General features: G+C 47.2%; 1 protein-coding gene across 3 annotated transcripts in view; it reads right to left on the bottom strand.

Moving 5' to 3' along the window:
* Window positions 1-2,824: 2,824 nt before the first annotated feature.
* HIP1 (huntingtin interacting protein 1) overlaps window positions 2,825-23,365 on the bottom strand; it is a 1,552,273-nt gene continuing 1,531,732 nt past the window's right edge. For all 3 annotated transcript variants that reach the window (XM_069614772.1, XM_069614774.1, XM_069614773.1), the window contains one exon: window positions 2,825-6,054. In XM_069614772.1, the coding sequence (XP_069470873.1) occupies window positions 6,044-6,054 (11 nt within the window). In that variant the 3' untranslated portion in view covers window positions 2,825-6,043. The remainder of the gene's footprint in view (window positions 6,055-23,365) is intronic.

Genomic DNA, 23,365 nt, shown 5'->3' with positions numbered 1-23,365 from the left:
GTTGAGAGTTTATGTTAGTGAGAGAGCATCTCTAGGGGAGTTTTGATTGATATGCTAGGGGCAGGCTAGCAACAAGAGCGGAGGAAGCACAGGATCAAAAGCATTTGAGATGTTTAGCAAGTAATAGCTGTGAAGGTACTGGAGCACCCTCACTGGGTAAAAGGATCAAACTTTTTTGGGGGAAAGATTGTCGACACAAGGACACTTGAAAGTATCAAGTTGCAAAAGATATGTTTCACAGCATGATATTACTTCAAGTTAACGAAAAACAGACCGGGGGTTTAAAGACTGAGGTAGAAATGTTTGAGGGAGAAAAGACCGAAGATTATTTTTCCAAAATAAACTTCAGTCTTTTTTCCCCTGAACATTTCCAACTAGGCCCACATCCCTACCCACACCCACATCCACCCCCCTACTTACCTTGCTGCCGATTCGCTGTGTCCCTGGAACGCCTGTTCCCTTTCACTTCCGTGATCGGAAACCAGCGCTGCAGGGTCCTCCCCCTTTTTTTCGGGATGGCTGCAGGGGACACCCTTGCAACCGCCGCTCACAATATAGTGAGCAAGTGTGCAGGGACACCCCCGGAGTTCCCAGTACCGAATGCGTGATTTGGTCGAACTTTTCGGCCGTTCACTATTTTCAAACGGCCGAAATTCGGCCAAATCACACATTCAGGCTTTTCAACTCGGTCATTTTGGCCTATTACCGAAAACTAGTGTGGCAGTGAAGACTCAGATAACCCCAGTATTTGGGGCGAGTCAAATATCTTGCACAGGGTGCTGTGAGAAGCCAGAAGGTCTCTCACCCACTAGTCCCTGGGGATCTGCCATCCAGGTGGCCAGGACACAGCCATCACTTTTGGACCCAGTTCCTGGGTGTGGACCAGTGTGGGGGGATCTCCAGGGTGAGGGGTGTTCGGGGAATGGGACACCGGATGGTGAGACGCGGTATCCATCCTACTCGATGGGATATTTAGAAGTTCAACCTGCCCCTGTTTCCTGCACGAACACTCTTACACCGACAGCTCGTTCTGGGAGAAAACAGACTCACACCCGAGCCATGTACCTGACATGTCCCAATACTATGGTCAGGCAATTATCGACAATCACTCACACCTGACTTCGATTACACTTCCCCTCACGGATAAAAGGTGGATCCCAAGAGCACACTCTGAGCGAGGCAAAGCACACAAAGGTACAGCAGTTTCTAGTTGGCAGCTGAACGAGAGGAGAAAGACGGCAAGGCACGAGAGGCTCGTGAGAAAGGCAAACCGTTTGACCTTTTCGGCAGGAAGCGGTTACTTTCAAGAAACCTTTAAGGAAGAAAGCGTAAGACCAGGAAACCAGGCTGAAGAATCCTGCATTGTGTGTCGGAGCTATGGAGGGCCCTTGCACATAAACGACCAAGGCGGGGAGGAGCTACAGATGCCCTGGTATCGTCCTTGGCTCCAAGAACAAAGGACCGACGGAGAACAACATAGCCGGTGAGTTGGGGAGACCTGGTCAGACCAGTCTGTGTTGAAGTCAAAGTTGCAAGCGGCAACGTTGTAAAACGAAGAAACATTGTTAAATGCGTGTGATCAAAGACGCAAGTAAAGCTAAATTGCTGGTGAATGTTTGAACTTAAGAACAAAGGATACAATACCGTTGACAGAGATGTCCGGCAGCGTGAATGTGCTCAATCAAAGGCCTCTGTACGGTATCCTGACAAGAGAAACAAAAGTAGAAGATTGATGTGAAGTATAATTGTGAAAAGGGAATCGAGTGGTCCTGCGACAGTTTAAGCAAAACACATTGCTGAGGGGGATCCATGGTCAGAGCCCGGATGAGGGAGGCCAAATTGTGAACATTGTAGAAAAGGGATCCAAGCCCGGAGGAGGGGGATCCATGGTCCGAGCCTGGATGATTGAGACCAAATTGTGAATAATGTAGAAAAGGGGTCTGAGCCTGGACGAGGGGCACCCGTGGTCCGAGCCCGACGGAGGGAGCCCAATCTTGAACTTATGAATATGAGAATCCTGACAAAGGAAAGGAACTTTTGTGTTTTGTTTGCTACATCAGGCCTTCTGCAATTAGAGACTGTCATTTCGAGAGAGACTTTGGAGGAAGGCACTGATGCCTATGCGTTGAACTGTTACCTCGTGGCCAAGAAGCCAAAGTGTGTGCGAAGCCCGCACGTGCTGCCTTGCCCTGTGCTGAAAACGTGGGGAAGGGAAGCCAACTGCTCAACTATTCTGACATGACATATTTCTTTAACACTTTTCTGTTGCATACATTGTTATCCCACACTATTCAGTATTTAGAAGTAAGGATTGGAAATAGGTGTATATGTATACGCCCTTTTATTTTGACAGACTCCACTGGGACTGAATTATTATTTGATGGTCGTAGCTTGCTCCCATCCTTAGCTTTAGGTTTAGATAGGCGTTCAACCAACCCATTTAAACTTCAATAAACACCCTTGTACTGTTATCACTTGTGTCTGTCTTCACCGTTTGATACCATGCCTTCCTTACAGTGCTGTTCATGAGCTTGCAGGTAAAGCAGGCAAAATAATAATTTTCACAATTATTGAAGGCCTATAGCACACCAAACATCAATATGGCCTCGAGAGAGCTTGTAAATCAACTTGCTTTAAACCAACAGACTTCCAAGCAAATGTAAAAGGAGGCTGGTGAAAATAACACTTTAAACTTGAAGATGCCCGCCCATAAGTGCAAAATGTGCTCTGTTAATTTGGACTGCCTAAACATTTGTTGTGGTACGTTTTATTTCAATTTTGCTGGTAAGCTTAAACACCTGCAGATAAAACCAATGACAGCAACTTGTGTTGAAATATTTATTTAAAAACTGAAAATACACATTAAACATATTGTACAAAGGGGAACAGAAATGGCTTCCTTAAAATGAACGGTCACTTGTGTTTTGGGAAGAGGCTGTCATTCATTTCATAGTTCATGGAGATTAAATATGATATATGTTTAAAACCCAAAGGCAGTGATTATCCGTTAAAATGTCTGGAAATGATGTTTCTAGTCTTATGACCATCCATCGTTTACAACCCGTATCTGCAATACTTGTATTTTCTTCGTTTTTTAAAATTATGGGCAACTAGGTTTGTGTCCGTTTCCTCCACTTTCATTAAAAAAAATAAAACCCAATAAGAAGTATAAACAGATATAATGTCCTTAATAGAAAAGGTGGGGGAAGCCTTAGAGAAGGCTAAAAGGGATAGCGAAACAAAAGCCGTGAGACAAGAGGGTTGTTCTTTTCAAGGCTTTCAAAAGGATGTTAACTTACAAAACACAAACATATCATGGTAACGGAAGAATGACAGTGTCTTGCAAGTATCCTGGTTTTGCCGCATCCATGTAATGCGGTCATCACGAAATTGAGATTTCTGTGTCAATAAATATCAGTGTAGTTCCATTTTGGACTTCTGCACCCATGTAGCAGCTTTTAAAATCTTCATCACCAGAACTTGCTCTTAAGCTTCTGCTGCACGGATTGTATATCATTCCATCCCTGAAGAATTGTTCACAGTGATAAAAGTTCAGAATCACACAGCAGTAAAATAAAATTAACAAAACGGGGATCAATGTAATCTCAACTTGCTCCTCTCCAACCCAATCCAACCCCCTCCAATATCCCCTTATGGGTGGAAGGGTTTTTCTTTGGTGCCCTGTTTCCAATTTTACATCTGGACTGCTACAACCTAGGACTTTATTTAAGAATGCTTTATGTCGCAGGATGTAGGGTTTTCAACATATCGATTGCGAATGGGGAAGTAAGCTAATACTTTTAAAATCAGTGTATCAGGATTGTGGGAACCTACAAATATGGTCCCTCTTGCTCCACTGTCTCGATGGGTGTAAAGCCGAGCGCTGCAAGGCATGGAGTATCTCCTAAGTTATCAGAAGATGAGAAAGGCAGGAATTCCAAAATCTAGATCTTGAGTGTTGCCCGGCAGGATCCTTTTGGGGTGAGTTGTTTGCTATTTTGTGTCCATATCATTGGAGTATGGTCATGGCAGTGACACTTATCTCATTGCAAAGCGAAGACATCTTTTTTATAGTTTCTTAAATCTTCGCAAAAGACAGGGAAACCTTACTGCTGTGGAAAGTGCTGCATTTTGGTTACATAGTGTGAAGGGTCAGCTAAGGACACATCAGAAAGGCATATGTGCGGAGAGGCAATTTGGATTTGAGGATTGCCATTCTCTGGATCCACAACTAGCTAGCTTGAAAGACCTGGGTTAAGTAAACAAAATAATGCAGGTATTGCTGCAGTCATGGACAGGTACAGCAACTGAAAAACATGTAATATCTGGTTACATCCTCCCTCACTCCTAGCTCACATTCTGCTCTATCAAGAGAAGAGGACCTGGGCCCATCAATAAGTGTAACTTCTTCCCAAAGAAGAGGTTCATGGGCTTTTCTAAACAAATATCCTCTCTGTCCCAAAATAACATTAGCAGAGCAAGTGACAGATCTCATTCCTAAACTCTCAGGTTACCTGGTGCCCCAACATATTACATCTGTCTCCTCATGAGGACACTGCTTGGGTCTCTTGGCAGATTTCCTCCACTCTCCCCGGCAAATGAAGCGGAAAACACACTTAAAATAACTAACAGGCACATGTTGCGGTTTTAACAATACATTCACCGCAACATATAACAACATATCTGGAAGCACTTTTACCATATGATGCTTGTAATGAGGGGGAAGTTGTCAGATCCTAGCCACAAGAGGATTTTGAGAAAGACTAATCCAACTGTTTTCTTAGAATTAAATTCTGCAAGGTCAGTTTCCGATGCAGCAACAAAGCTTGAAGCAAATATTTTCATGAAGAGGTGTGTAGCTCCTATATTTCCAATTAAATAAAAATGTTTACTTTTGTAGGAACCATAAATAAGTAGTTCCTCATTGATAATCTGGTCCCCTAGCACCAACATGGATTGAAAGATTTTGATAAATGGCTACAGTTTCATGAAATGTAAGCTCAACTCTGGGCCTCTTAAGTGGCGTGATCGCACTCAACCCTTTCCAAAACACAATAGTTCAACCTTCCCAAGAGTTCAAAACAGCAGCACCCTCTCAGGACTAAGTCACCACAGAGGAGAATATGGTACTAAACACTGACCTCAACATCTCCTTGGCTACACCTAAGATCATACATTTAAAACGGTTTCCTTCAAAAGGTTCGCACATCAGTGGCAATGGGCATGTATAGATGGCAAAACTATAAGAGGGATGAATTTAATGTAATAATACGCAGCTGAAAAGAAGGACTGCATGCCGGAGAGAATGATGAAAGCTGCGTATTCTGCAATCACATAAGAAACTACAAAGGAGAGCACCAGTGATCTGGCACCCAATCCAACTTCCCTGGAGTCTTTGCATGAACAGCCACTCTTCACAGCATAACATTATTTTTTGGAATAGTCTGAGGGATTATTTTGTCTGGATCACAGTGCATCTGTATATAAGAATTGGACATTCTCCTCGAAGGCCTGCTTATGTTCCAAAGAAAGGGCAAATACCGTTATCCACTTCAGCTGGGACACTCCATTTGCTCGGGTCACAGTCTCTGAAATGTTGTTGGATACCTTTCTCCAAGAAAGGACACCTGTTAGATAGTAACACCACCAAACACTAAGTAGAGACATTTGTGCAAAAAGCTGAAAGAAAAGGCTTTAAACTGAAGCATACATATCCTCAAAGTGAAGGACAGTGGGCCAGTTCGGAGAGCTGCTTTTACAGAACTAAAGGTTAAAAGTCACTGGCCTGGCGATGAGGTGTAGATGTGCACAAAGCTATGCCGGTGAGCATGTGCTGCCTCGTCTCCAGTCTTGGAGGACGAAGGCAGACATATTAAGGACTGCACACCCCAATTGTGCTGAAGAGGTTCCTTGTGAATGGGGAGTACATGTGCTTGAAGACAGAAATTGCACTAGTTCACTGTTTGCCTTCAGGAACAGCAGCATAAGGCTAGTATCTGTCAACCACAGCAGCAGCATTTCCGGTCTCCGCATCTTCAGAAAACTAGTCTGCATCTGTAGAGAGAAAACATCAGAAAAGGTACGTCAATATAAAAGTGTTTTTGTACAACATGTCTGAGAACTAGATGCATATTTAACTTTCATTAAGACAGAGACAACAGTACTGGCTTTTCTATAGGGAATTTCTTTAGATCCTTACACTTCCTCCCAGTTCCCAGAAAGAATCCTGAAGAGGGAGGGGGCGGCATGTATATTGGAATGAGCACAGACACAAGCGTTGTCTCTAGACTCCGAATGACAAATCTGCCTTCCTTGCCCTGGAGCACTTCTGAATGCATAGTGTTTCATATCACATCCCGTAGATCTATTACAATCTCCTTGGCCTGTTCGGTCTCCTAAAGTGCCACCCACAAGCTAAAATGATCAGCGGATAATGCACCACCAAAACTAATGGGGGCACTAAAGCGAGCACCACCCATGAGGCACAACTACGCAGACTCAGCATTCAGCAAATCTAAGATACGAGACAGAACTATGTATCCTCAAGGGGTGTGCTAAAGGGTCACCTCTGATCCAAAACCTATAAGGGTGCTAAAGAGCCAACCAAGACAACACAAACGAGGAACATACAGCATCACCAGGGGTGAGTGATAATTTCCCAAGGGAGGCTCAGAGTAACTATGGAAATGGCATCTCCTGCGTCCTATTGGTGAATCTAGGAAACAGCTAGCCTGCTTCTTAAGTAGGAGTCCATGGGTTCTAGTCCTCTGGACTAAACCACTGATTGAGGAAAAGGGCTGGGTCAAAGATGTGTTTTATAGTTTGCTGCTTCCCAAGGTCCCATCCCAGGTCTTCCACCAAAGCTCCTCCAGCCCCGGTCAGCCAGCCTAAGACATGTGACTTCAACACAATGACCAGCGCTTAATGGGTCCAGCCCAAGGGATTACTTACCCCAATTTGAGTTGAGTTCTGTCATTGTTTGCTCTCGGGGCAGCAACAAAACAAAGTCTTGCTTATTCAAGCTTTGCATCACCCCAGGTCCTCGATGCCCTACAGCCATACATGAGAGGAACATGTGACTAAGGGGACCCCCAACAGGAGATCCCAAAGATATCGGCTTTGAACAGTAAAGCTCTAAGGCATATAGAAGTAGCCGCTGCAGCAGAAGTATAGGTCGTAGTTCTGAGCTGGATGGACAGGTATGGCAAAGAAGCCGTGTAATGAAGGGAGAAAGGAACGACGACTTCAAGCAGAGCATAAGGACCTTAACGAAGAAGATCCATTGAAGGAATTAAGTTAAAACCACACCAATGAGGAGCCTGCAGAGTGAAGTCCTTAGAACAGCAGCAAATATGGTTGTGGTTGTAATCTGGGTGGGCATAGAGTGTTAAGATGAGTTTCCAAAATCAATTCTGGGGTAGATTTTGGGAGGCCACCCTATTATGGTAAACAGGGAGAAACAGATTCTAGCCAAACCCAATAAAGGTTAAGCGGCAGAGCGGCAGAGCTTAGTTTCAGGAGGGGTGTTAGAGTGGTCTAGCACTGCAATGAGTACACACAGAACAAGGCCAATAACTACTGTTAAACAGGTAAGCACAAAAATACAATTATTTATTAGGCCTTTATAATACACACTAAGCAAGTAAAAACTTCAAGTAAAATATTGTCACACCAACACTTATAGGATACAGATGGAGAAATGACTCACCGTAATGATCTTTCTATGGATTCTTCTCCCGCAGATTCCTCATCATGATAGATAGCCATCATCCAGCTCTGCTGTACGGACACTTTTCAACAGGGGGCGGAGTGGAACTCGACTCAGTCGTCGATCCGCCTTGTTTGGCTTTCGATCGTCAAGCGGCATATATATATAGCACGTCACTACGCCCCATGCATCAGTTCCTCCATTTCCCCCAGTGTTTGAACGCTGCAGAAGGGAAAACCACAGGAGGAGGCGAACCACCAGCCAATAAAACGTAACAAGGATACATCCCAACAGGGTGAATCCCCACAACAACTGAATATTATTATTATTATTATTATTTTAAGAATGAGACAGAAGCGGTCATCCCAGAGCCATCACCAGATGTCTTCTAGTGTGGGCAGAAGCGACAACCCACAGAACTTTCTGAGCGAGGATGTATGTGAGGGTCAACAAGGAATCTGCGGGAGAAGAATCCATAGAAAGATCATTACGGTGAGCAATTTCTCCTTCAATGCATTGCTTTTCTTCCTCATCATGATTGACTTCCCAAGCAGTTAGGATAACAGAGGAGGGCAGAAAGATTTAAACCAGTAGATTCTGTAGAACCGCTCTACCAAACCTTGCATCAGTTCCCGGTGCAACATCCAAGGCATAGTGCTTGGTGAATGTATGTAAGGATGATCAAGTGGCCGCTCAGCATATATACCTAACCAGAAACCCTCTCTGGAGGGCTGTAGAGGCTGAGACCCCTCTGGTTGAGTGGGCCCTGATGCCAGCTGGAAGCTCCTTGCCTGCCGATTGGTAACACTCTGATATGCACAAAATAATCCAACGTGACAGAGTTTGTTTAGTGATGGCAAGACCTTTTCTAGACAAGGAATGGGCGACAAACAAACTTAGATGTGTGAGCAACATAGAACCTTAACGTTCTCTTGGGGTCAAGGAGACCAATGAAAAGCTGAAACCACCTTACGAAGGAATCTGGGTCTGACTTTAAGAGAGACTTGCTCACGAAAGAACTTCGGAAAAGTAGGTTTGTAGCACAAGGCTTACAGTTCGCTAACCCTCGCAGCAGATGTGATTGCGACCAAAAAGCCTGTCTTAAGGGATAACAGCCGCAAAGAACATGAATGCATAGGCTCAAACGAAGCCGTAATCAAATAGGTCAAAACCAGATTAAGATCCCAATCTGGGACAACAAATGGGGTTGGCGGAAATTTGGTTGAGAACACAGACAGGGCCGCCAAATACCCTTTGACTGTTGCAACCTGAAGGCCTGAAGAGGCCAGTGACAGAAGAAACTCCATCACAGTGGTGGTGGGGTAAGTCTTGCTTTCCCTGTACCAGGCCTCAAATCTTCTCCACCTGCACGAGTACAGAAATCTAGTAGAAGGTCAGCGTGCAGCCAGCAATACCTCAAGTACCTCCTCCCAGTCATCATAGCTCATCCCCTCAAGAGCCACCCATGTAGATTGAGGGTATACGGGGTTGGGTGGTGCACTCAACCCTCCAACTGGGTTATGTAAGGAAGGCATGGTATCCAACAGTGAAGACAGACAAGTGATCTCAGTTCAAGGGTGTTTATTGAACTTCATTGGGTTGGTTGAACGCCTATATAACCTAAATCTAAGAATGGGAGCAAGCTACGACCATCAAATAATAGTAACAGTCCTAGTCGAGTCTCTGTCAAAATAAAAGGGCCTATACTAAAAAACCTATTGCCAATCCTTACTTCTATATACAAAAGAGTGTGGGACAATAATGTATGCAACAAAGAAAAGTCTTCAAGAAACAATATGTTTGGACGGTTGAGCAGTTGGCTTCCCTTCCCCATGTTTTCAGCACGGGACAAGGTGGCACGTTCGAGCTTCGCAAACACGGTCTTCTCTGCCACAAGGACACAGTTCAAAGCATAGATATCAGGGTCTTCTGCCAAAGTCTCTTTTCCAATAACAGTCTCTTACTGCAGAGGGCTTGTTGTAACACACAAATATCAAAGTTCAATTTCTATTAGGATTTTCACATGCACAAGTTCTCGCTTCCAGTATTTATCATGGGTCTCCCTCCTTCAGGCTTGGACCCCTTTGTACCAGAATGTTTGCTCTTGGACTCCCGCGATCGGGTTTCTGACCATGGATCTCCCTCGTTCGGGCTGGGATCCTCTTGTTATCAAAATCAAAGACTTTCGAATGTGCAATGGGTTTGGCTTAAACCGTTGTAGGACCACTTCGATTCACTTCATACAATATTCTCATCAATCTTTTAGATTTTGTTTCTCTTGGCGGGACACCTTACAGAGACCTTTGATTGAGCACTCGCATGTTGCCGGACCACTCTGTTAATGGTATTGTATCTTTTCTTCTCAAGTTCAAACATTTATCAGCAGTTTAACTTTACTCACATCTTTCATCACACGCGTTTAACGAGGTTTGTTCCAGCACCCGTTATACAATGTTGCTGCTTACAACCTTGACTTTAACACAGATCGGTCTTGCATCGGTCTCACTGGCTGTGTTGATCTCTCTAATGCTTTTTTGTTCTTGGAGCCAAGGACGATACCCCAGTGGCTGCCGCTCCTCCCCACCTTGGTTGGTTATGCATGAGGGCCTTTGGTATCTCCAACACACAATGCAGGAGTCTTTAGTCTGGTTACCTGGCCTTATGCTTTGTGCTTCGAAGGTTTCTGAAAAGTAACAAGTTCTTGTCGAAAAAGGTCAAGGGTATTTCCTTCCTTGCAAACCCTTTTTGGTTTCCCCCTTTTCCCCCTCGTTCAGCTGTCGACTCGAAACTGCTGTTCCTTCGTGTGCTTTGCCTCGCTCAGAGTGTGCTCTCGTGCTCCGTCTTTTATCCATGTGGGGAAGTTTAATGGAAGTCAAGTGTGAGTGATTGTCAGTAATTGCCTGACTTCGCATGACCACAGTAGCGGGACATGTCGGGTACACTGCTCGGGTGTGAGTCTGTTTTCTCCCAAAGCGGGCTGTTCGTGTTAAAGTGTTGGAGAAGTGAAAGAGGGGGGGCGAGGTGTTTAAAGTTCCCATGTATCCTACCTGGTAGGATGGGGTAAAGGTGCTACGGGGAGAGGAATACTGCATCTCACCATCCGGTATCCCACTCCCCAAAGTCCCCTCACCCAGGTGATCCTCCCGCACTGGTCCACCCCCAGGGTCTGGATCTAAAGGCGATGGCTGTGCCCTGGCCACCGGAGAGAGAGATCCCTGGGGACTAGCGGGTACAATACCTTCTGGTTTTTCACAGTTAGGAGATCTGGACGCCGAGGCAACCGGTGAGGCAGAGATGGTCAGATCCAGGAGATCAGAGTACCACGTTCCCCTTGCCCAATCTGAGGCAATCAAGATCCTCGTCGCTTGAAAACTCTTCAACCTCCCGAGAACCCACGGGATGACAGGAATCGGGGGAAGGTGTAATGGAGAGGGAAGCTCCAATCCACAAGAAATGCATCCCCCATTGCGCTGTTCACTGGGAGTCCCCTCAAGCAAAACTGTTTGCACTTCCTGTTGGACTCTGTGGCGAAAGATCCAATGCCGGGGAACCCAAAAGAGCGAAGACCCCCTCGAGGACTTCCTGACACACTTCACACTCGTTTGAGACTGAGCTCCGCCAAGGTGATCTCTGTCCCTGCCAGATGAACGGCTTAGACCCAGATTTAGTTCTCTCGCAACCAGAACCACAGATGAATTGCCTCTGTGCAGAGTGGGCAGGAGTGCGCACCAGCCTGCTTGTTGAGGTAGTGCATGGCCACTGTGTTATCCATGAGGACGAGGACATGCTTCCCTCAGACTGGGCAGGGCTAAACTGATGGCCCGCAACTCCAGACTGTTGATATGCCACCTGGTTTATAATGGGGAGCAGAGGACGCTCACCTGCAAATCCTCACAGTGGGTGCCCCAACCCTTCAGGGGCTCATTCGTGACCACTTGCACTTGGGGCCAAGGAGGCCAGAAGGGTTCCCCCTGCCAATACATTGCTGCGTGTGTTCCACCAGCCGAGTTCACGGACTACCTGGCTGGACACTGAAAGGCGAGCCGTGAGAGCTCCCAGATACTGAGAACACTGGTCCCTCAGGAGCCACTGGAGGGATCTCATACGCAGGTTGGCCTCCGGCACTAGAAAAATACAGGAGGCCATGAGACCCAGGAGGCAGAGGAAGAAGCCGCTGGAAGGGTGGCATGGTTCTGAAACAAATGCACCATCTGGGCTACGTTGCTGACTCTCTCCTCGGGACGAAAACGCCTTCTCTACCTGGGTGTCTAGGACTGCTCCAATGAACTAGAGCCGCTGAACCGGTGTCAAATGGGACTTCAAGTTGAGGGAGAAGCCCAGCTTGTGCAGTAGTAGGCAGATGTCCTCCAGATGAGACAAAACCTACCCCACTGACTTCCCTCGGACCAGCAAGTCGTCCAGATACAGAAATACATGGACTCGAGATCTCTTGAGGTGAGCCGCAACTACCACCATGATCTTGGTGAAGACTCTTGGCGCAGAGGTCAACCTAAAGGGGAGCACTTCGAACTGATAGTGCTTGTTGCTTATGAGGAACCTTAAGAACTGCATGTGCTTTTGGTGTTTCAGCACATGGAAATAAGAATCCTGTATGTCTATTGTCACTGACCAGTCCTGTAGTTTGATAGTGTGGAGAATCTCTCTGAACGTCAACATCCAGAATTTGTCCTTCCTCAGGAACTTGTTGAAGGTCCTGAGGTCCAGATGGGATGGAGACCTCCTCCCTTCTTGGGCACCAGGAAATACCGGAAATACCAACCCGACGCTCTCTGCTCGTGAGGTACCTCTTCCACGGCACCCTTCGACAATTGGACTCTCAGTTCTTCCTGGAGTTCCTGTCCCGGTTTGATTGGGGGACGTGGGTGTCTGTCTGGAGGCCTCTTTAGAAAAGGCAGACAATAACCCCACCAAATCAACTGCAGGACCCAGGTATTGGAAGTTATTTCCTGCCACTGGGACCAATGCCCTGCCTACCGCCTACCTACCGCTGCATTGTGGGAGGGGAAATCAAAGCAGCTTAGAGGGCACGGGTGACCCTGCCGCTGCTGCTTGTTGGCCTCTCGAGGCCCCTCTGACCCTTTGGGGATGCGAGAAGCGCCTCGGTACATGCCTGGCTTTCGGGGGTTGCACCTTCCTACCATAGGGCACATAACATCTATACCCTCTGCCCCTGGAGGCAAAGCTGAAGGCAGGTTTGGCCTTGCCGCTATGCCCAATGATTTAGCAGTCAACCTGGATTCCTTGAATTTCTCTAAGGATTCGTCTGCTTTCTGCCCAAAAAGCAAGTCGCCTTCAAAGGGCATGTCCAGCAGCCTGTTTTGAACATTTGGAGATAAGCCAGAAGTTTTGAGATAGGCTTGGCGTCTCATAACAACTGCTGAACCCATTGCTCTGCCAATGCAGTCTGCTATGTCCAGGCCAGTTTGTAATGACTGCTTGGCTACCTCCTTCACATCCTCCACCAGCTGTAAAAATCCATCCCGCATGGCACCCTCAGGGACATATTCAGCAGCATGTTCCACAGCCTTCCATAAGCCAAAGGAGTACTTGGTGAATCCAAATGCTATGTTAGTGGCTTTTGAGCTTCATGCTAACAGAGGTGAACACCTTACAGGCCAATGCGTCAGATTTCTTCCCCTCTCTGTCCGTAGGCAGTTTAAAGGTGGATGCCCCAGGTCTAGTGGAAATAGTGGCAGCCTGTATAACCAACCCTTCCGGGGAAGGGTGTGTGGCGAGGACAGAAGGGTCTCCTCTTGCCGGCATATACTTCCCTGTAAAATTGGCATTCACAAGGGGAATGGCACAAGGGTGCTGCCACAAAGAGGCTAAAGGGTCCACAATGGCTTGGTTGAAAGACAGATTATGCTTGACTGTAGGACCCTCGTCCAAAATGTCAGAAAGCTCATTCCCCTGAAGAGGTGTAGTAGACGCCTTCAACCCCAGGGTGTCAACAACCTTGTGAACTAGATCCCTGAACTTAATATTAGCACAGGTATTAGGCTGGTTTTGCTGTAACTCAAGGTTTGAGGAAGTATCCAGACCACTGGCGTTTTGTAGACCCTGAACTAGAGCCAATAAATCGGCCAGTTCGGCGAAAACAATCTATGCCACCGGTTCCCGTATAGACAGGGTCGACAGTCCGTGGGTCATCGTTGCCAAATATGGATTGCATCGAAAAGAAGAAACCAGACCTTGACAGGAGCACACATTAACCGTCGCTGGCTGTCAGTGCCAAGTGCTTGAGAATATGTTTCGAAGCTGAAGCTTTTAATGGCAAAGATTCTCTCAGCGCCTAGGACCGCTTGGATAACTGATGGACGCCATGGGCCTCGGCCTTCTGGCCCTCCAGCAACTTATGCCTGGTAGACATATGCTCGAAGGTGTTTTTTCAATGTCAACAACGCCGTGGCTGGCTTGGGGTCAGGAGCACCGAGCACCCCTTTTGCCACTAAAGCTTGCTGGTCTGGGCCAGAGCCCCACCTACAGTAGCTTGCCTCTTAAACATTTCAAGCATTGAAGTTTTTAAACTTTCCCACTCTTCCTGAGTGGTCTGCCCCGCTGAGGGCGGACCTCGTTCCAACGACGAGCTGAACTTGCAGTGGTGCCACGTCTTCTTCTGCGAGGAAGACGATGTGGAATGGCTCCTGGAATGGGACAGTTTCTGGTGTTGTTATTCCTTCCCCTTGTCAGGAGTGGGCTCCTCAGTCTCGGGCTCCGAAGACTGGACAAGCGACTGATATGAGACTTGAAGCACCGTCAGCCCAAGGCCAATTTCCCCGTCATCTCATGTAGGGATTTCGGCTGCATCTTTGCGCATGATGCGCAGACGTCCTTGTCGTGACTAACACTCAGACCCAAGACACCATAGGCAGACGTCGTGGGGGTCAGTAATAGACATTTTGACCTGGCAATCGCAGGCATAACTTGAAGACCGAAACCCTGTGTTGAGGTTTTCGAAGAAAACGTACAAATAGTACAAAAAGAACATAGAGTAAACTCTATCCCGATGCAGTGTGCAAGCACGCGGAAAGAAGGAACTGAAGGATGGGGCGTGGTGACGTGCTATATATACAACACCTGACGTCACTTCCAGAGCTGACGATCGAGAGCCAGACAAGACGGATCGACGATCAATGGCCGAGTCGAGGTCCACTATGCCCCCCTTGTCGAAAAGTTACTGAACAGCAGAACCGGATGATGGATATCTATAATGATGAGGAATCTGCGGGAGGAAAGCAATCCATTGAAATAGGAAAGCATTTGATCCAATTACCAGTGCAACACAGGTAATAAGTCTCATACATTAGAAGTAGACAAGACACTTTAGCATGACCATAAAATAGCTTCCTTAGCTCTTATAAGGTCCAACCCTAAGATGGTTTGGGGACCTGTGCCCAAAAGTCACCTGTTCCAAAGATACACTACACAGGTAAGTTTAAGAGATTGACAAAGCAAGTGGTTATGATTAAAAAAGTAAAAAAGTTGCATAAAGTTCAGGTAACAAAATGCACTCAATCCCAGGCACAAGAATAGTTCTAGTAAGGGATCCATGACCAGGCTTCCACCGACCAAAGTCAGGAAAGAGTAATTTAGGGACAGGACTTTACACCCATGTAACCTTATGGAGACAGAAATATGTATGTTAAGCTACCCCCTGACTCAGATTTCTACAGTGAGCACTGCTGAGGTTCTGGAAATTGGGGGCACAATCTACTGTGCTTGTTCTGGTCAAGGTAGCCCCTGGGGCCGTGGGCGCAGAGGCCACTTTTCAGTGCAGGATTTCGTTTCTGTCAGTTGATGTGCTTAGGAATCGGTTCCAGCAGAACACCAAGACAAAGAAAAGATGAAGACTTCTGTGGTGCAGACGGCCTCATCACACCACTGGATCCTAAGATAGGTCAGGTGGCGACATGCATTTTTTATTGGTCGAACGAGGTATCTTGTTGCACAAGTTGAAGATCCTCTTAGTTCCAAGGATGCACTCGTAACAGCGATGGCTGCAGCGTGGTAGCCCAGGAGTGGGTGGCCCAGGCCACTGGTTGGTCCAGGGACACTTACAAAGGCTCAGAAAGAATGGATCCTCGAACAGGAGCCGAGACTTGTTGCTTGCTCCCACCCATCCAGGTGTCTAAGCAACGACGAGGGTCTTCTTGAGATGAGGAGGAGCAGGGCATAACCAGGACTTCATTGGAGTTGGTGCTGGTCAGCTGCAGGGGTAGGCCTTGGGTCGGCAACTGGCTACTCTTCTTTGTAGATGACTTGGCTCCGACAATCTCTCAAATGGTTGCAGGAGGTCACCGTTTACCAAAGATTTGGGCAGGCACTATGCCAAAGGTCATCAATGTTAAGGATCTGCACCATTCAAACAGGCGGTGGCTATCCAATCATGGATACCCAGTGGCCACAATATCTGCCCAGCAACAGACATTCAATCGCCAGGAGGTGTACTGGGAAAAGAGAGTCTGGGCACACAGACACACATCGCCTTTGCTCGTGAAAGCAACGACTTTACCGGGGAAATGGCATTTCATGTATGGTAGTCACTGACCTGAGAAGGCAGGAAGAAGGCCAAAGAACAATATGGCCAATGGACAATCGAAAACCTTGTGGCACGGCCATCTTGGGATGCTAGTCACTCATGGCAGGGATTTGGAGTAAATGGGACAGTGCACAAATAAAATGTTTAAAAAACTGTAAATAGCTGCTGCCACCAGCTAGTTCTAGGCAAACTGTAAAAGTAACCAAAAAGGCACTACAAAGTTATAAGGATAAAAAGTATCCTAACCGCCCTTTTTTTTCAGGTGATATGTGCAATTGTAACAATACAAGAATTTTAGAAAGAGAGATATAGGGCCTTCAAAAGGAGTTTTCCGGTCCGGAAACAAGGGTGCTGGTAAGCTCACCGGCACCCTTGTTTCCGGATCGGCAAACTACGAGTCTGCCTGCCATGGCCGCTGTGACTGACAGGTCTGACACTGCCGGGCGCAGCGGCCATGGTAGGCAGACCGGTCACGGAAGCACCGGCACTCCGTGTCCCCAAATTACCAGCACCTGAAATCCCGGGCCGCCAGACCCATAATCCGCCGGTGGCACTGGGAGGGTTACCGCCAGACTCGTAATGAGGACCATAGTTTCTCAGTACTGATAGTCTTGGGGACTAATCAGTTTCCCCACAAGAAGGAGCAAAAGGCCAACAGACGTAAAGCATAAGGCTTTACTGATCTCCTAAAAGTCTGTTCAGGAGTCCAATCAAAAGAAATGAAAGCGTGTGCCATAGAGGACTATGGGAGGAAAGCAGCAAAAAGAAAATATTTCCTAGCAGTCAGCAAACAAAGATCCTGACCTCAGTGCAACAAACCAACAAGACCAGCTGAGGTCAGAAAACCCCCCTCGTGACCAGGTGAAGAGACAGAGTATCAGCAACATGAGATTGTAGTTCGAGAAACAGTTCCTGCCCTTCGCCCGATCCTGCGAGCTTTCGGCACAATACAAATAAACAAATAAATAACTAGTAATATTTAACAGGTTGCAACTTCAATGAAGTACAGCATGGCACGCCAGTGACGGTCTTCATGCCAGGAGAAGGTACCAGGTCCACCTACACAGTGAGAGTATCAAACAAACAGTCCAGCAAAAGAAAATGCCATGGAGGGAAGCTGCAAGGATGCCGTGCCAGTTCCATGAGCCAAGCAGCACATGTAAGCCCTAAGAGTTAGCCTGACAATGTGTAAGGACGAAAGTACTCTCTTCCTCAATTTTGTGACTCCCCAAAACCTTCTGCTTGTTCTTTAGGGTGCCCCAACCATTTTTCACCAATGAGGTCCATCTAAATCTCTCTGGGGACAGGCCTCATATGTTTTGGGCCACTTTGGGGAACTGTCGGAAAAAAATGGATGCTACCTTCAAAGTGCCAATTATTCTCCCTGGGTGATTATCTTGACACAGACAGTTAACATGGCTCTTTTTGTGGGCAGTATTATTTAATATAGTGGGTGCACAGGTAGCAGCCAATCTGGCTCACAGGAAACCTTTTCTTCCTGGAGGATCCCAAAACCTGGTCTCTAGTATTGTGAAATCCAGTATTCAGGCAACTCTGCTTTGTTGCCCTTCAGTATGATGGTAAGGAGACTGGCAATGAGCATTGTTAGGCAGTTTTGTTTACCCCACCCCTCTTTTGAGGGCACTAGAACTACTAATCCTAATGGGAAGCTAAACCTCTCCTAAGGTAGGTAACTTAGACCAACAAGGTTGAACTCTCATATAGGGTTAGTAGACTGACACAAAGGTACAATTAGTTCACACACATCTCTAGAAAATACATTTACTGCACTGAAATACTGAAAAAATAAATTTACTTTATCAATTCACAGTACAGGTAACAGTAAATGTCTAAAAAGGACTTTCCTAACCCCAAAGAAGCGTTCCATAGGTCAAAGAATGAACAAAGAGCACCAGGGTAAGATGCAGCACAACAGGAGGGCCCACTGTAGACGTCTATCAAAATACAGTGAAGACGCTCCTTCAAAAAAGCTCTACCCTAGACCAGAAGGACCCCTGGAGACTAGCATCATGAATAACCATACCCATCACAGGACCCAAAGGTATGTACTCATGTTGGCAGTTTCGACAAAACTACTCCAGCAGCACAAAACAAACCAGTAAATAAAATGCTCCTTTCCACAGATGCGGTTTTCAGAATTTGTTTCCCAGAGCTTTGTACCTTGAGCAATTCAGCCATCCAGGAAAGGAACACAGGCTCTTTGCACAGCGTCAACTTTGAAGCTAGAATTTGAATACTGAATGAGGAAGACTCCAAACGTGGGAAACCACGAAGAAGGTTCCCAGCAGCTCCTTGGACAAGAGGAAGGCAGCACACCAGCAAGAAATCCCAGGACCGGACAATGGCTGCGGGCACCCATCAACGTCCTAAGCTGAATAACCGATGGGTTGTTGAGGCTGCAACCCCCTTCTGGACATCAGCAGTGACCACAGCCAAGCAGTAAATCATGGAGGGAAACGTTATGATGCAGCAGCCTTGTTGGTAATGTTCATTCCGACAGATGTTCCTCCCACTGATTCCCCATCTTAGATATATTCTGCAGCAGCAGCAAAACTTTGGAAATTTCTCACCAATAGGTGGTGCCATGAGGCTTTGGTGTCTAGAGCCCCTTGACACTCCTTGCGATCGGGCGGGACATCGATGTAAATAGCTGATACCGCAGCCTGTGACCTCAGGTGACTTATTTTATCCCATGCCCTGCCGTGTTGGGCAATTGTTCTTTTTTACTCCTCACAAAATAACCTGTGGGTTGTCATGAGCCTGACAGCAGAGAAGGAGGGACTTGTAACAAGCCCCCCTGATTGAGGGGTAGGCTGAGAGGGTGATGAGGAAACCGTGGGAAGGAAAATATATCAGAAAGAACATTACCTGAACTAAGTAATTTGTTCTTCTAATGGATGGTGTCTTCTAGACAGACTCCCATAGCAGTACTTGCTATTCTGGAGGAGGGAAAGAGAGACTTCTGTTGCAATCCCGTCACAAAGTATTTTGTAACACTGCTCTGGAGAATCGGGTATCCTGACCATCCTGGGCATCCAGGCAATAATGTGTCTGGAGGGTGTGAGGGTGTAGAAGGAGACTGACAAGGCGGGGTCAACTTGCAGACTACAAACTTTTAATACATTAATAAAGAAACGTTTCTCTCCCTACTTCTAAGGGCTTGCTCTGCCTCAACCTAGGAAAACTTTAATGAGTTGTCGGAATGTTTGTCAAAATAAATGTTCTTTCCCGTTCGCTGTCAGAAACCATCTAATCTAACCCCAACACTAGAAACACAAGTCTTTTAATTAAAGTAAAGTTTGTGTTTCCTTCACCAGGAGAATGTCTCCCTTCTCCTGGTTTCTTGCTTCTGTCTTATAGTAGAAGTAACTCCTTCAATGTTCCATCACAAAATGACATGGGGAATGACTCTTGTACTGGTCCTTCTGTAAAAGTTCTCCACAGTGGTCTTTAAGTACTCTTGCAGAAACATTTGATTAGTCTCAAACTCATTCCAGGAAGTAGAAAAACTCCTAGCCTTATTTGGCTTCCATTTACCATTCCCATGAGGGAGATGGCTCCCCTGTTCCACTCTGCTTGGGCAGTGGTATTTGGCTGATCACTGCGACGAGTGAGCTGACTCCCGATACACTCGGCTTGGGCAGTGGTATTGGCTGACCACCGCTACGAGGGAGATGACCTCTGCCTGAGCAGTGCTATTGATTTGGCCATCATCTTGAATTAGTCAGGTCCAAGATGGGTCACAGTCTTCTTTCCGTCTTCAGAACTAGGAAATAGTGGGAATACCATCCCCAATCCCAGATTCCTCTCAAATAAAAGGTAGTGTTCCCATTGCACCTTTCTCTAACAGTGAAGTAATCTCCTGCTGGAGTAGTGGGTCAGGAAGTTTTGGTTTCAGGATAGGAGGAGAAGAGGTAGGGGGCATCTGAGAATGGAAGATAGTACCCCTGCAGGACTATCTGTATGACCAGCGCATCCCTAGTAATGTTGTGCCATTCCTCATAATACTCAAACAGACTCCCACTAAGGAGGGATGAGATTAGGAAGGTGTTGGTGTTGTTGCTGAGCCTGATGACACAGAAGCGATAGAAGAGGAGTGACTTGCCTTCCGCCCTCTGTCTTTCGTAGGTCTGGGAAATCCTCTTTGACTTGTGGCTGATTGACCTCTTACCTTTGACTGTAAGATCCATAGTAACAAAAAGGTGTTATCCAGGATGAGGGCCATTGTAGAATTGCTGCAGTCAGGGGCTTGACTTTGCAACCGCCTTGGAAGATTGTAGCTTTCAAGCCGAAGAGGTTATGGCCATCAAAGAGCATATCCAATAACCTGGCTTGAACGGCGCAAATCCAGACTCTCTCAACCATGACTAGCGCCTCAACACTGAACTGGTGCCCCAGGCAATCCGATGTGTCCAGGCCAGATTGCAGAGCCTGGCACGTTGCTTCCTTTCCATCTGCAATTATGATTACAAAGCGGTCTCTTTCCTCACCTTCTGGGACATCCTCTGTGGCCTGTGCAATTACTGCCCGCAAAGTATGGGTATACTTGACCAAAGCGCAGGAGGAGTTAATTGCCCTGAGTGCCATGCACCATGAAGCAAACCCCTTTTTTGTCCAGGCATATATCGTTTTGTCATCCCTATCTGGGGGCAAGGATTTTGCCCTGAATGTAGCAATCTAAACCACTAGCCACTCAGGGCTAGGGTGCTTTGCGATAAAGTTGGGGTATGAGGATGCAGGCCTGCACTTTTTCGTTAGACTTTCCATTACTGCTGGCACAGAGCAGGGCTTTTGCCAAAGCTCTACAAGCAGGCCCTTTAAGGCTGCATGGCGAGGTAAAACTGTCTCTTTTACTGGGCCAATATCCATGAAGTCATATTCTGTACCCAACTTGATCAGGGGTCCCCACCACAAGGCTCCGGACACTTCCCCCATGACTGACCTGTATATGATATGATATTTTATTTATAGCACGCCTATACACAAGTGTTTCAAGGTGCGACGAGGCAAGGGAGGGGTACAAGTAACAATCTTACTAGGCCCAGTGACATTGAGATTGTGCAAGTGCAGAGGAATAGGGAAGGGGGGGAAGTGCAAGGGGAAGGGGAGGAGTGGAAAGTGCTGAAAAGGGGAAACAACAACAAGTAGTGTGGGCAGCAGGTGGCAAGTGCAAGCGTTAAACACAGTCAACAGGTGTCAGTAAATGCAGATAAGGGCACTGTAGGGTTGCAGATACAGACCCAAGTGCAAGGGTTGCTAAGAGGCAATGCAGCTATGCAACTGGGTAGGCAGGGACCAGGGCCCGATTTCAGAGGATAGCCAAGTGCCCAGTGCAGTAACAGACAGATTAGCAGGGGAGAGGAAGAGAAAAGGCAGAAGGAAAGAGGAAGGTCTTGAGGTGCTCCCGGAAGCCGAAGATGGTTCTCCTCAAGTTTTAGAGAGGCAGAGAGGCTGTTCCAGAGGGAGGGCCGAGCCAAAGAAAGAGATCTACCACCAACTTGTTGCTTGGAGAAGCGACTGACCCTGAAGGAGTTGAAGGTGGAGGAGCGAAGAGCTCGAGTAGGAAAGTATTTCGGAAGGGGCAGTTTAAGGTAATGTGGACCCAGGCCCCAGAAGGTCTTGTGGACAATGAAGAGGGTCTTGAACTTAATCCTTGCAGCCACTGGGAGCCAATGAAGAGATTTCAGGTCTGGAGAGATATGATCCCTGGGCTTGAGGCCAAGGACAAGTCTCTCAGTCCTGTTCTGGATGAATTGCAGAGGATGGAGTGTAGAAGCAGGCATATTTGGAAAGTGGCTGTTGCAGTAGTGCAGCCTAGAGAGAACCAGAGCTCTATAAAAAGTGAACCTTGGGGAGCAGACGAAAGGAAGAATATCTCTGAGGAGGTGCAGTTGGTAATTTGACTTCTTGGAGACAGATGTGAGGAGAAAAGGAAAGTGTGGAGTCGAAGAGGACCCTGAGGTTCTTAGCCTCACAGGTGGGAGCAGGAAGAGGGCTTAGGGAGGCCAGCCAGAGAGTGACAAGAAAGGAAGATGTGGGTGTGCAAATGAGGTGGATCTCTGTCTTACTGGCATTAAGGTAGAGGTCGTTGGCGGCACACCACTCCTGGATTGCAGACAGACAGTCAGAGATGAGAGAGAGAAGAGGTGGCAGAGGGTAGCCTGAAGATGAGCTGAGTGTCATCTGTATAGCAGAGAGCAGCAATGCGGTGGGCAAGGGGTGCCAGGTATTGGTTAAAAAGCCCGGGAGAGAGGTTAGACCCCTGTGTAGCAATGCAGGTAGAGTGAGATAGAGGAAAGGAAGGACCCAAGTTGGACCTGGGAGGGTCGGTTGGAGAGGAAAGAGGTCAGCCAGGCCAGGGCCTCATTGGTGATACCCAGGTTATCACGGAGGTGGTTGAGCAGGACGGCATGGGTGAGCGTGTCGAAGGCAGGAGATTGAGTAAGATGAGGACAGAGGGGAGATTAGAATCAAGGTTGGAGAGCAGGTCTTCACGGATGTTCAGGAGAGCAGTTTCTGTGCTTCTGGCTGCTCTGAAGTCAGACTGATGGTCATGGAGACAACCAACAGAGTCACTGTAGCGGTTAAGCTGGGCCAAAAGCCTCAACTGACACACGCTTCATGGGCCGGATGACCGAGAAGAATGGTGGCAGTGCTGGAGTTGGCTTGTCCTGAAGTGTAGAGAGGGAGATTTGGGAGGAAAGGAGAAAGTGATCGCTCCAGAGGAGGAGAGAGGAGTAGTGAGAGGGTTAGCGAGGGGGAGGTATGGGGAGATTAGAACATCCAGAGTGTGCCTTGAAGAGTGAGTCGGGCCAAAGGGAAGAATAGAAAGAGAGAGAGAGTCGCAGAGGTCTCGAAAGAGTCCAAAGGAGGGACAGGATGCATCCAGGTGGATGTTGAGGTCTCCAAGGAGGAGGAGTTGAGTGGTCAAGGCCAGGAGGAAGGAGGAGAGGTCAGCCCACTCCGAGAGGAAAGAGGTAGTCTGACCAGGTGGCCGATGATAGCAATGGCGAGAGAGTGGCCAGGAGAGAGCGAAAGACTGTAGACAAGGCATTCGAAGGAGGAGTAGGCCTGCA

Source organism: Ambystoma mexicanum, chromosome 9 (assembly GCF_040938575.1).
Source record: "Ambystoma mexicanum isolate Mex_15411 chromosome 9, UKY_AmexF1_1, whole genome shotgun sequence".
Classification (NCBI taxonomy): Eukaryota; Metazoa; Chordata; class Amphibia; order Caudata; family Ambystomatidae; genus Ambystoma; species Ambystoma mexicanum.
The sequence above is the reverse complement of the archived record's forward strand: the minus strand, read 5'-3'. Positions and strand labels throughout refer to the sequence as shown.